General features: G+C 55.1%; 1 protein-coding gene across 3 annotated transcripts; it reads left to right on the forward strand.

Moving 5' to 3' along the window:
- The first annotated feature begins 386 nt into the window (after positions 1 to 386).
- ADAM8 (ADAM metallopeptidase domain 8) lies at positions 387 to 11,097 on the forward strand. Of its 3 annotated transcripts, none has more exons than XR_014884701.1 (23): positions 387 to 527; positions 683 to 792; positions 2,765 to 2,841; positions 2,962 to 3,040; positions 3,892 to 3,968; positions 4,171 to 4,351; positions 4,716 to 4,781; positions 4,872 to 4,940; positions 5,258 to 5,427; positions 5,511 to 5,592; positions 6,608 to 6,756; positions 6,990 to 7,167; positions 8,037 to 8,126; positions 8,300 to 8,495; positions 8,668 to 8,767; positions 8,855 to 9,038; positions 9,122 to 9,199; positions 9,300 to 9,384; positions 9,476 to 9,590; positions 9,727 to 9,843; positions 10,049 to 10,099; positions 10,192 to 10,290; positions 10,366 to 10,406. XR_014884701.1 is itself a non-coding variant. In XM_085229425.1 (23 exons), exons 1-23 carry the CDS (start codon positions 473 to 475, stop codon positions 10,414 to 10,416), a joined length of 2,508 nt encoding a protein of 835 aa, XP_085085551.1. In that variant the 5' UTR covers positions 387 to 472; the 3' UTR covers positions 10,417 to 11,097. The 3 variants fall into 3 exon arrangements, 2 of the variants coding, with proteins under 2 accessions (XP_085085551.1, XP_085085552.1); XM_085229425.1 differs by having other exon boundaries at positions 9,678 to 9,843; positions 10,366 to 11,097; XM_085229426.1 differs by lacking the exons at positions 387 to 527; positions 683 to 792; positions 2,765 to 2,841; positions 3,892 to 3,968 and having other exon boundaries at positions 2,971 to 3,040; positions 9,678 to 9,843; positions 10,366 to 11,097.
- The last annotated feature ends 195 nt before the right edge of the window (positions 11,098 to 11,292 follow it).

The raw sequence follows: 11,292 nt of genomic DNA on the forward strand, positions 1-11,292 counted from the left end.
AAGGAGCAGGGGATGAAATCTGAGAGCCGGGACCTGCGTGCACTCTCTGCCATCTGCCAACGGTGACTTGCACGTCCCCGGGCGCTGAGCCCTGCGCATCCCACCCCACCGCCCCAGAATCAAGCAGGTCTCTCCCGCCGCCGCCGGCACCTTCTGGTCACCTCCTGAATGCCCTGCAGAGCCTCACAGTGACCCGGGACGCCCCCCGGTACTTCCAGGACAACCCCCGATGGCACCACGACCCCCCTGGGTGCACCAAGGACCCCCTTCAGTCCTTCCAGACGGCCCCCGCGGCTCACAGCCCCTCAGAAGCCCCGATATCCCTCCGTCCCCGCTCCGCCCCGCACTCCCCAACGGAGGCGGCCCCGTCCCGTCCCGTTCCGCCCCGTTCCGCGGCCGTGGGTGAGTCACACGGCGGGCGGGGGCTGCGGCGCGGAGCGGCGCGGAGCTGAGTAGCGGAGGGAGCAGAGCCATGGCCCCGCCGCCCGCCGTCCTCCGGCTGCTGCTGGGGCTGCTGCTGGGCCGCGGTGAGTGCTCTGAGGCCCCCGGGAGCCGCCCCCGCGGAGGGTGCCGTCGCGGGTGGATGCCGCTGTTGTGGTCGGGATGCTGTGAGGGGCTGGAGTGGGGAGGCAGGGGGCTGCCGTGTCTCCCTCACCGCAGCTCTGCTCGTCGGGTTCCCCAGGAGTCGGCGCGGGGCTGCGGGAGGACCTGGCCCACGTCGAGCGGTACGAGACGACGGTGCCGCGGCGCTTAGCGGCGCCCCGGGCAAAGAGGGATCTCTCCGTGTCACCGGTGAGTAGGGCTGCGCCCCAAACATAGCACCAGTGGGGCTGCGCCCAGCAGCGCTGTGCCCCGACTCCAGCAGACCTGTGCCCCGACCCGAGCAATGCTGTACCCCAAACCCGGCAGCACCGCATCTCAAATTTTCATCCCAGTACCGCCTCGGTGCAGCTTCCCTCAGGGCCTTGCAGCGTGCCGGGGGGGAGGAAGGGGGAGAGAGGGAAGGAGGGAGGGCGGTGGGATTCGATGAGTGGAGAGCGGAATGTGAAACCGGCTCCTGTTTGCCATATCCGTACTGGATGAAGTTTTGGGGTTTGCTGCATTGTATTGCATGGAAGTTGTAACCTCTTTTCTGGATTGTTTCTGGCCAAAACGGGAGAGGAGAGCAGAGAACAGTTAGGGAGGGTGATGCTGGACGCTTTCTTTGGGCCGTTTTGTGGCGTGGGCACCCCTTGTGGTCACTGATCCTGTGACATCTGGTCTGTCATTAAGCAGGAATGTGCAGAGCCTGGCCGTCCCGGTAAGCCGTTTTCTTGCTGTGTTTGCTGAAGTTGTTTCTTCATTCCCTTGGGAATGGGAAATAAGAATCAGAGAGTCTCAGCAGCCCACATGAAAGAAAACAAGTGCTATTTTTTCAGAAACCTTGTAGTCTGGGGGAGGGAATGGGGTTTTACTCTGGAGATTTGACATTTTGGCGACGATGGCCGTCATGGCCATTCCTCATTGCCTTGAAAGAAGTGGAATTCAGGTAGAAGTGAGGATTTGTGTTGTAGCACTGAATGAGAGGTCTGGGACATTCATTTTCTACAGCAGGTTTCTCCGTGATTCAGACCCTTATTGATAAAGTAGCTCCAAAAGCCACTCCTCAAAAGCATCTGCTTTCCCTGCTCTAAAAATCAAACATGTCCACGAGATGAGTGATGCTATTTTAAGACACCATCTGTGCTGGCGGGCAGCTTTGCACCTCGCTGTGGTCCCTTGCTTCCCCATGTGAAAGGGGCCTGGAGAAGGATGGGGATGGTGAAGGAGTTACTGCATGCGAGACCTTCCCCCCTGTCCCGTCCCATGGCTGTTGCAGCTGCGCTGCCCTCTGGCCCCTTCCCAGTTCCTCTGTGATTCCTGAGAGCCCCAGGAGCTGCCAAGAACAGCAAAGCCCCACTTTGTGGCCACTGCACATGGGGACGCTGCTTATGAGAGAGGAATTTAGACAACTTTCATGACCTCTGCTTCCTGCAGAGCCCCCGGGAGTGGTGGCGGTGATGATGGTGGTAATGATGATAGATGCTGTCGGCCCAAGGCTAAGCTGAACACCTCACTCAGGAGGAATGCTTGTCTCATCCCAGAAGGGCACATGGAGCAGCTTCACGGATGTGTGGCATCTCCACAGAGCTGAGTGAATGCCAAGGTTTCAACAACCATAGGGTGATGTCCTGAAGTCCCTTCTGCTGGCACTGCGGTGCCACTGGGAGAACCGACATACAGGAAGCTGAGCTTTGCTCCCAGTAGCAGACAAGAGCCCAAATCATGTTGCTTTCTAACCATGAGGTGGCAAGTCAGATCAGCTGGAGATAAGGAAGTCTGCTGGTGAAGGCAGTTGAAGAGCTTTGTGGTTCAGCCTGTGAGTAAGCGCTGAGCTCAGCCCCAAAAAAGGAGCTGATGAGTTGGAAACCCCAGTTTCTGGTGCAGCTGTAACTCAGCCATGGGAAGCCAGCCCTGCTGACTCCGCTGTGAGCTGCCCGCCAGCTCAGGATGTGCTGGAGATTTGCGTACTTTGCTTCAGCCTGATTTCCTTTATCTTTGCTGAATGAGCTTGCATGTGGCTGCGGAGAAGCGTGGCTCCCTGTACTGTAGCTCCCCACCAGTGGGCTGCCTGTAGACCCCATGCCATTTATGGTCAGGATTGAGATCAGGACAACAGGATCCTCTCTTCTGCGCCTTAGCTCCTTGTGACAGTGGGTTTGTGCTGCTGTTTTGTCTCATGCAGAGCACCTACCTGGAACGTGTCCTCTACAGCGTCCGTGCTGAGGGCAGGGACTACGTGCTGCACCTGGAGAAGAACAGGTGAGTGCAGCTGCAATGGCACTGAGCTGGCACAATCCCCACCTGGGAGGTCTGGAGCAGGACTTTACATCCTGTCTCCAAAGCTGGAGCTGCTGCTAACATCCCTGTCTCGGTCTGCAGGGAGCTGCTGGGACAGCATTACACTGAGACGCATTATCTGGCTGATGGCACTGAGGTCACGGTGAAGCCAGATGTCCAGGTATGGGGCTGGAGTCACTTCTGGAAAAGGAGTTTTTGGGACAAGAAAGGTACTGGCAGTGATGTGGAGCAGCATAGTGCTTCTTATGTTGCTGGGGTAGTGGGCTGAGGTGGGACCCATTCTACATCCCTGCTATGGGCAGGAACATCTACCACTAAACCAGGTTGCCAGCCTGGCCTTGAGCAACTCCAGGGATTGGGCAGCCACAGATTCTCTGGGCAGCCTGTGGCAGGGTCTCACCACCTCCTGGATGAAGAATTCCTTCCTGATGCCTAATGTAAACTTTCCTTCTGTTTGTTTAAAGCTGTTACTCCTTGTCCTATCATTACACTCCCTGTTGATGAGCTACAGGCACCTCAGCCCAGGTGCAGGACACGGCACATGGCCTGGTTGAACTTGAGGTTCACACAGGCCCACCTCTCAAGGTTCTCCAGGTGTCTCTGCATGGCATTCCTTCCTCCAACACCGCACAGCTTGGTGTCATCTGTAAACTTTCTGAATGTGTGCTCAATCATGTCACTGATGAAGATATTAAATAGTATTGGTTTAGTCCCAGTGTCCTGTCCCAGTCCCTGAGGGACACCACTTGTTTACCTGTCTCCATTTGGATGTTCAACCATTGACTGCAACTCTTTGGTTGTAATCCAAACTCAGCCAATTCCTTATCCGCCAAGTAATCCCTCCATTAAACTTCTATCTCTCCAACTTAGAGGCAGGAGTGTTGTGGGGGATTGTATCAAAAGCCATACAGAAAGCTAGGCAGATGACCGGTTGCTCTTCCTTTGTCTGCTATTGCAGTCACTCCATTGTAGGAGGCCACCATTTTACACGCCTCTTTTCCGGGTTTGCAGGACCACTGCTTTTACCAAGGCCACGTTGAGGGGCATGCCAACTCTGCAGCAAGCATCAGCACCTGTAGTGGGCTCAGGTAGGACCTGTGACAAAACAGGAGTGAGGAAAAGGTGAAAAAAAGCCCTAACTGACCCCACGTGCCACTGTGCTGACCTCCATGTATTCAGTGGGAAGCAGACAGACAGGAAAGGGTCTTCCGCAAGGGGGGTGCATGGCATCTGCCTGTTTCTGCCAGGTTGTCTGCACCCTGGCCTTACAACTGTCCTCTCTCTTGGCAGTGGCTTTTTCCGGGTGAATGAGACCATCTTCCTGCTGAAATCTCTGCATGAGCATGAGGATGGCCAGCATGCAGTGTACAGAGCATCCCACCTGCGCATGAAACGCAGTGCCTGCTTGGAGGCTGCATTGGAGTATGACCACGACACCAAGATTGCTGCACCCCTGAAGCTCTATCGCTGGGTTAGGGATTGCACTGATTTTTCTCACTGTAGCTGAGTTTGCAAGAGTGCTACAGCCGGTGAGGTTGGGAGAGGAATTGGGCCATGCTCCTCTCTCCTTACACTGACCCATGGACCTGCATGTACCCAGCCTCATCCCATGCAGGGACTCACAGGGCCTCTCTTCTGCCTTGCAGCCGTAGCAGGTTGGGACTTTTCCTGTTATGTTGGAAGATGTCTGAAACACCTGGGTAAAACAGTATTAGAAAGCAGATCTAGAAGAGCTCCTGGCCTTGTATAGTGCTAGAACAAATCTCATGGGAGGGTCAGTGACAGGGATCTTTCTCCGAATCTTTCCCTGTGCTCACTTCCATCTTCACTTCCAGAAATCAGCCCGCTTGCACAGAGGGCCTCGATACGTGGAGCTGGTCCTGGTTGTGGACAATGAGGAGGTAAGAGAGGGTGGGCATGGGTTTCTACTCTCTTCTGCAGCTGTCGGGAGGTAGAACTGATCTGGGAACCTTTCTGTGTCCTTCCCCTAGTTCAAGAAGTACAAGGACTTGCGCAGGGTGCAGAACCGCATGAAGGAAATCGTCAACCACGTTGACAAGGTGAGCCCAGAGTCCCCAGGGCCAACATAGGACTGTGCTCACTCTAATCAAAGCTGGGAGAGGGCTGGAACGAAGCCAGTCTCACACTGTGAAGTGGACAACCACCACGGAGCAGAGTGTCCGGCAACTGATGGGGTATGCAAACTGGGCATTAGAAGTAGCCCTCAGGGAGAACCCTCAGCCCTCAACATTCAAAGGCTGTTATTGTGTGGCTAGGGTGACCTGGGATTGGTGACAGGTCCCAAAGGGAGGTGGGATCTTCAATCTGCTGTGCAGCTTGGATCCAAGCACTCCCTCTGGGCTGTACCCCCTTGCAGCTTTATCAGCCTCTTGGCCTGCGTGTGGCCTTGACTGGCTTGGAGGTGTGGAGCAACAGGGACAAAATCACTGTCAGTCGCAAGGCAGAGGAGACACTGGAGAACTTCCTTCGCTGGCGGGAGACAGACCTACTGAAGAGGAAGCAGCATGACAATGTCCAGCTGATCACGTAAGGGGGTTGGATGAGAGACCTTCCATGTAGCCCTACTAGTGGATGAGTTCCATGCCCATTGTCATGTTTCCTTCCTGCAGGGGTATAGACTTCCATGACACGACCGTAGGACTGGCAAAGAAGCTTGCTATGTGCACCAGGGATTCGGGCGGTGTCAATCAGGTGGGTCCTGCCACCTGAGCGTGCCATGAGGGCTCTGGTGGATCTGAGCCATAAGGAGCCTCCAAGAGCTGCTCTGTAGATATGGGGCTTCTCCCACCACCTGTCAGATGACCACAAGACTCGATTTGCAATTGCTACTTGGTCAGTTTGTGCTCCTAATCCCTTTGGTGGAGCATGAACTATCAGCCATGGGAACCAATGGAGAGCAGTATTTGAATATAGTTGCTGTATTTCTACTGACTTATGCCCCTGAAAGACTAGTCTGGCAGTCTTCAGAGGCTATGGGGCCAGATTTTGTCTTCAGTTATCTCAGTCTAGAGAAGAGAAGGCTTTGGGGAGACCTCACAGAAGCCTTTCATTACTTAAATCATGCTACAGGGGAGCTTGGGAGGGACTTTTTTATCAGGGAGTGTAGTGATAGGGCAAGGAGAATAGCTTTGGACTAAAAGAGGGAGCATTAGATTAGATATTAAAAAGAGATTATTCACTATAAAAATATGGCACTGGAATTATAAAATCATAGAATCATAGAATCAACAAGGTTGGAAAAGACCTTGAGGATGTCCATCTACCACTGATATTTCCCCACTAAAACATGTCACATAATAGATGTCTTCATGTTTCTTGAACACCTCCAGGGACGGAGATGAGGTTGGTCAAGCAGGACCTGTCTTTCATGATCCCATGCAGGCTGGGTCTGGTCCCCCAGTTGTCCTGCAGGAACAGGTTGTCCAGTGAAGCTGTGGGTGTCCTATCCCTGGAGGTGTTCAAGGCCAGGCTAGATGAGAATTTGGGCACCCTTGTCTAGTGGAAGGTGACCCTGCCCATGGCAGGGGTTGGAAGCAGATGATCTTTAAGGTCCCTGCCGACCCAAACCATTGTATGGTTCTATGATTCTCCCTTGGCATGGGACGAATTGCAGGCAGCAGCAAGGCTCAGCAGAAAACATCTAAAAAAGCCTCAGGAGGCCCAAGAGAGGAGCCATCTGCACCATGTTTGACTGCTTCTTCCATAGGACCACAGCGTGGATCCTATTGGTGCTGCGTCCACCATGGCTCACGAGATGGGGCACAACCTGGGAATGTCTCATGATGAAGACATTGCTGACTGCCACTGTCCTGTCAGCAAAGAACGTGGAGGATGTGTTATGGCAGCAAAGATCAGGTGAGTGAAGGAGAAAGTGCGAAAAAAGAGTAAAGAGCGGCCCTGGGTTGCAGTATTTCCAGATATTCTCCAGCACTGCGTTGATGAGAGCTGAAGTGAAGCTTGTGGGATGGTCAGGTCTGAACTCTCTGACTTTGAAGCTAGATATACATCTGCTAAGGGTTCTTCAGCTGCAGTCTGGACCATTCGTCACCCAGCTCTTCTCATGACTGCCTGGTTTTGTGCCCCTCCAGCTTGGCCTACCCCAGACTCTTCAGCACCTGCAGTGAGCAGGACATGTGGCAGTTCCTTGAAGACCCCAAGACTGGCTGCTTGCTGAATGTCCCTGGAGCAGACGAGCTGTATGGGGAGCCAGTGTGTGGGAACCAGTTTGTAGAGCGGGGAGAGGAGTGTGACTGCGGCAGGCCAGAGGTACAGTCTGGGAGCTCAGGGGGATCTGAGAGACCATCGCTCAGACTTGGGGAAGGTGGTGCTTGTTTCTTCCCTGCCACTGCGCTTTGCAAGGCTTCCTGACTCACCTTTCCTGTGCTCCTTATGTTTGTGCTGAAGAATAACTTGAGGAAAGTGTTTGTTAATGTAGATGTGTGCCCCATTTTGCACAGTTTTGGGACATCCCAAAGAAGGAGATGTGACCCACACATCTGCACATCCTGAACTGGGGGAAGGCAGTGATCCATACAGAAGATGTTTGTGTCCCTGATTGGTCCCCAGACAGTCAGTGAGGTGATGCTGCTGAGTCTTGGACCAGAGCAATGCTGTGCATTTGCCTTGTGGTTGGACTTGAAACCATTTCATGCCTATGGTGTCTACCCTGCCCTCAGCACATGCTGACATGGCAGCTCCCCGAAATGAAGGAGAAGGTCTTTCAAGGGATGTTTGGGAAGGCCTTCTTTCTCTGCAGCATGGTTTTGTGGCAATGAGGTTTTGCCTCTGGATCTTGCAGCTGAAACAAAACCGAGACTTGTCAGCTCTCTGTGGTCCCAGCAATGCAGGCTCTGTGCAGCTCCTCTTCCTTTGGAGCCTGCTTGGCTGTGTCAGCTCAAAATCAAGCCTTTTTGGCTTCATCTTCTCAAGACCTGGCCTATAGTAAGCAGGAAATAGGCTCCAGGGTGGTTCCTTCATCAAAATCACTTCATGCAAGAGCTCATTTAAGTCTCCAGAGCTGGGCCTGCAGGGGCCCAGGTCCATGGCTGCTGGTGTATCATCAGACCCAGGCTCACTGAGATGGAGTGAGATTTTTGACTGCCATGCCCATCCCTGTCTCTCTGTGTGCCTCACAGGAGTGCTCTGACCGCTGCTGCAATGCCACCACATGCCAGCTGAGAGAGGGGGCTGAGTGTGCGCGAGGTGACTGCTGCCAGGACTGCAAGGTACTACGTGGGGTCTCACAGGGTCTCCTTGGGGCCTTCCTGGTGTGCCAGGAGAGCCTGAGGACTGCTGCCTGTCCAAACACAGCAATTCTGGTGTTGCTTTCGGTCATTGCGCTGGCTGTACAGACAGTCAGCATCTCAGGTGGGAGATGACAGTCCCACTTTCTGTGCAGGTGAAGGCTGCTGGTGTTCTGTGCCGGGCCAGCAAAAATGACTGCGACCTTCCCGAGCACTGCACTGGCCTCAGCTCCGAGTGTCCAGAGGACGTCTTCCAGGAGAACGGCATCCCCTGCCAGGGTGGCCGCGGCTACTGCTACAATGGGGCCTGTCCCTCGCATGCAGAGCAGTGCCGCCTGCTCTGGGGCGCAGGTAGCACTGCATCCTCACCCCACGTGCTGCAACTCTGCACTGTGCCACATCCATGGAGGTGGTGTGGTGACTTTGGGAGGGGGCAGGGCCAGGCAGGATCTGGCACGGGGACTGCCATTGGCTTGTTGCAGCTCTGGCTCTGTGTGACCCTCTTGCTCTGTGCCTCCTGCAGCGGCTCAGGTGGCTCCTGATGAATGCTTCAAGCACAACAGCAGGCAGGATCGCAACCTCCACTGCATGACAGAGTCTGGAAGGAGACCCTGCAGCCCCAAGTAAGGAGCAGGGTGGCTGTTCTTGTTTCCATCACTGGTCCTGGGGCTGGCCAAGGTTCCACAGGACTGACACTGCTCTGCTCCCAGGGATGTGAAGTGTGGCACACTGCTATGCATGAGTGACACCAGCAGCCCCGCCCTTGGCAGCGGCTTCTTCACACTCTCCTTTGGCCGCTTCAAGTGTAAAGCAGCCCTTGATAGCAATGATGCCAATGAGATGACAGGCAGCCTCCATCTGGTGCCCACTGGCACCAAATGTGGGGAGGAGATGGTGAGCCCTGAAGGGATGCACTGAGGAGGTGGGGGTGGCTCCCAGCCACAGGGCCACACTTATAGCCCCTCGCCCACTCACAGGTCTGCTATGCCGGGCGCTGCCAGAACCTCCTGGTCTATGGCAAGAAGAACTGCTCAGCTAAGTGCAGTGGCCATGGGGTAAGTTGTGCCTGCTTGCGACTGATATTAGCAGGGCACCTCCTGACCCCTTGCTGGGAAATGGCTCCTATCATGCCCAGACTGCTCTCTGTGCCTTCAGGTGTGCAATCACAAACGGGAGTGCCACTGTGAGCTGGGGTGGGCGCCACCATACTGCCAGCACAAAGTTTTGGAGCTCACAGCAGGTAGTGTCTTGTGCTGAGATGTGGCATCAGGGTCCCACTGAGCATCCCTAGAACAGGAAAGCCCATCCCAATGCTGACCGGCTCTCTGCAGGTGCCAGCAGCGTGGTCCTGGCAGCTGTGCTGGCTGTGCTGGTGCTGTCCAGTATCCTGATCGGTGGAGGCATTGTACTGATCAGAGGCAAGGGGAAGAAGTACTTCCAAAAAGGGTAAGGGGTCCTATGGGGGAGCGAAGACATGGCTGTGCAAGCTGAGCTGAGGGCAGTGCTGTTGCCTGTTGGCCCTTTGTCCCACAGGAGGATCTCCAGCAGACCTGCCGCTGGCCTCACCAACCCGCTCTTTCAGGAAGGCACTCGGCCACACCAGCTGTCCCGCTGCACCATTGGCAGCCCCAGGCTGCTCAGTACCACGGCAGCCCCACGTGATGCCCGGCCCCTTGTGCCCAACTGCCCGCTCCTGCAGGTAGGAACATGGTGTGGGATTTCCAGTGGGGCGGCCTTTCAGCCTGAGAGATCTCATGCACTGGACGTGATGTCCTTGTCTTGTGGGCAGTGGTGTCTTGCCTCCCAGTGCAGGACTCTGCCCCAAAGCCAGGCCACTGTCACATGCTCAGGTCCCTCCCTAGTACGTGGATGAGGGACTTAAGCCTTTCTTCTCTGGCCCTCAGGAGAAGCCGAAGCCACCCACCAAGCCTTTGCCAGCTCTGAAAACCAAGCAGGTAACTACCACCTGTCCCAAGGTGCTGGTGCTGGGAGCTGGTGCCGCATGGGCAGCCACCTCACTTCTCTCACCCCTTGCCACCCCTACCAGCCCTGCAATATGGCAGCAGGAGAACCGCTGCCGCCAGCTCCACCTGCCAAGCCCCTGGCACTCTCATTCCAGCCACGTGCCATCCCAGCCCTGCCCCAGGTGAGCTGCACCTCATGCCCCTCCCATTTCATACTCGGGTACTCGGTGCCCACCAACACCCCCTCTTTGTTGCAGCGAGGGGTCCCCCCCAAGGTGGCCCTGAAACCACCAGCAAGCAGGAGGTGATACAGGACAGCAGAGCTGTGGGTCCTGGCACTTTGGCAGGATGGCAGGGGACCACAGAGCCACCGGTACTTGAATTGCTCACCGGACACCCTGGACAGCACCCATGTTTACAGACAATTTTGTGCCTTAATGGACTTGGTAGCTTTATGGGTTGCCTAGACAGCCATGACCTAGGGGACCAGGTGCAGGGACACTACCAAAACCCCTCTTCCCCATAGGAAACCCCCAAAGTGATGTTTCCTGCTTTCCTCTTTGCCCCACTCCCCAAGTCCCTCCTGATGCCTGCTCTGATTTGGAGGCCAGCCCCGAGCCTTTACTGGGTGCCCTGTGCCCTGCTACAGTGAAGATGGCCTGCTCCTCATACTCTGTCCCTGCTGGGGCTGCAGCAGGGAGCTCCTGGCTCCAAGACAGGTGACACAAGGATGCTGTGCTTGCCCTGCATCAAGCTAGGCCTGGCTTCACAGCAGCAGTCCTCCTCATCTGGTTTTTCGCTCTGAAGTTATCACTCAGGCTCCTGCTCTCCTGAAACATGACTTTCCAGGAGCATTTTACTACTGCCAGCAGTTCATTTCTGATTGTTGCGTGACTGTTTTGAGCCCCTTTGCTGGAACTGGTCCTCCTCACTTTTTATCTAATGTAGGTCAAATACTTTTATACAAATAAAGACTGAAGATAGCAGTGGCTCAATGTGTTGTGTCATAAAGCTGAGAGCAGGAGGGAGCACTGGGGACGTGTGTGCCAATTCTTGGTGAGAAAGCATGGGTATGAGGAAGATGGGGAAGAATGCTTGTGCTGTAAAACTGAGTCCACTGAGAGCAGAATGGGTAGATACACAACTAGAGGCAGCCAACACCAACCGTAAGATACATAAAGCCA

This window comes from Meleagris gallopavo, chromosome 8, assembly GCF_905368555.1.
Source record: "Meleagris gallopavo chromosome 8, MGAL_WU_HG_1.1, whole genome shotgun sequence".
In the NCBI taxonomy this organism is placed as follows: Eukaryota; Metazoa; Chordata; class Aves; order Galliformes; family Phasianidae; genus Meleagris; species Meleagris gallopavo.

What these genes read in the sequence shown, in the direction of transcription:
- ADAM8 (XM_085229425.1), top strand. Translation starts at nt 473, where the DNA reads ATGGCCCCGCCGCCCGCCGTCCTCCGGCTGCTGCTGGGGCTGCTGCTG. An exon ending in GGGGCTGCTGCTGGGCCGCG is followed by an intron (nt 528 to 682) that starts GTGAGTGCTCTG and finishes CGGGTTCCCCAG; the next exon opens with GAGTCGGCGCGGGGCTGCGG. An exon ending in CCCTGAAGCTCTATCGCTGG is followed by an intron (nt 4,352 to 4,715) that starts GTTAGGGATTGC and finishes CTTCACTTCCAG; the next exon opens with AAATCAGCCCGCTTGCACAG.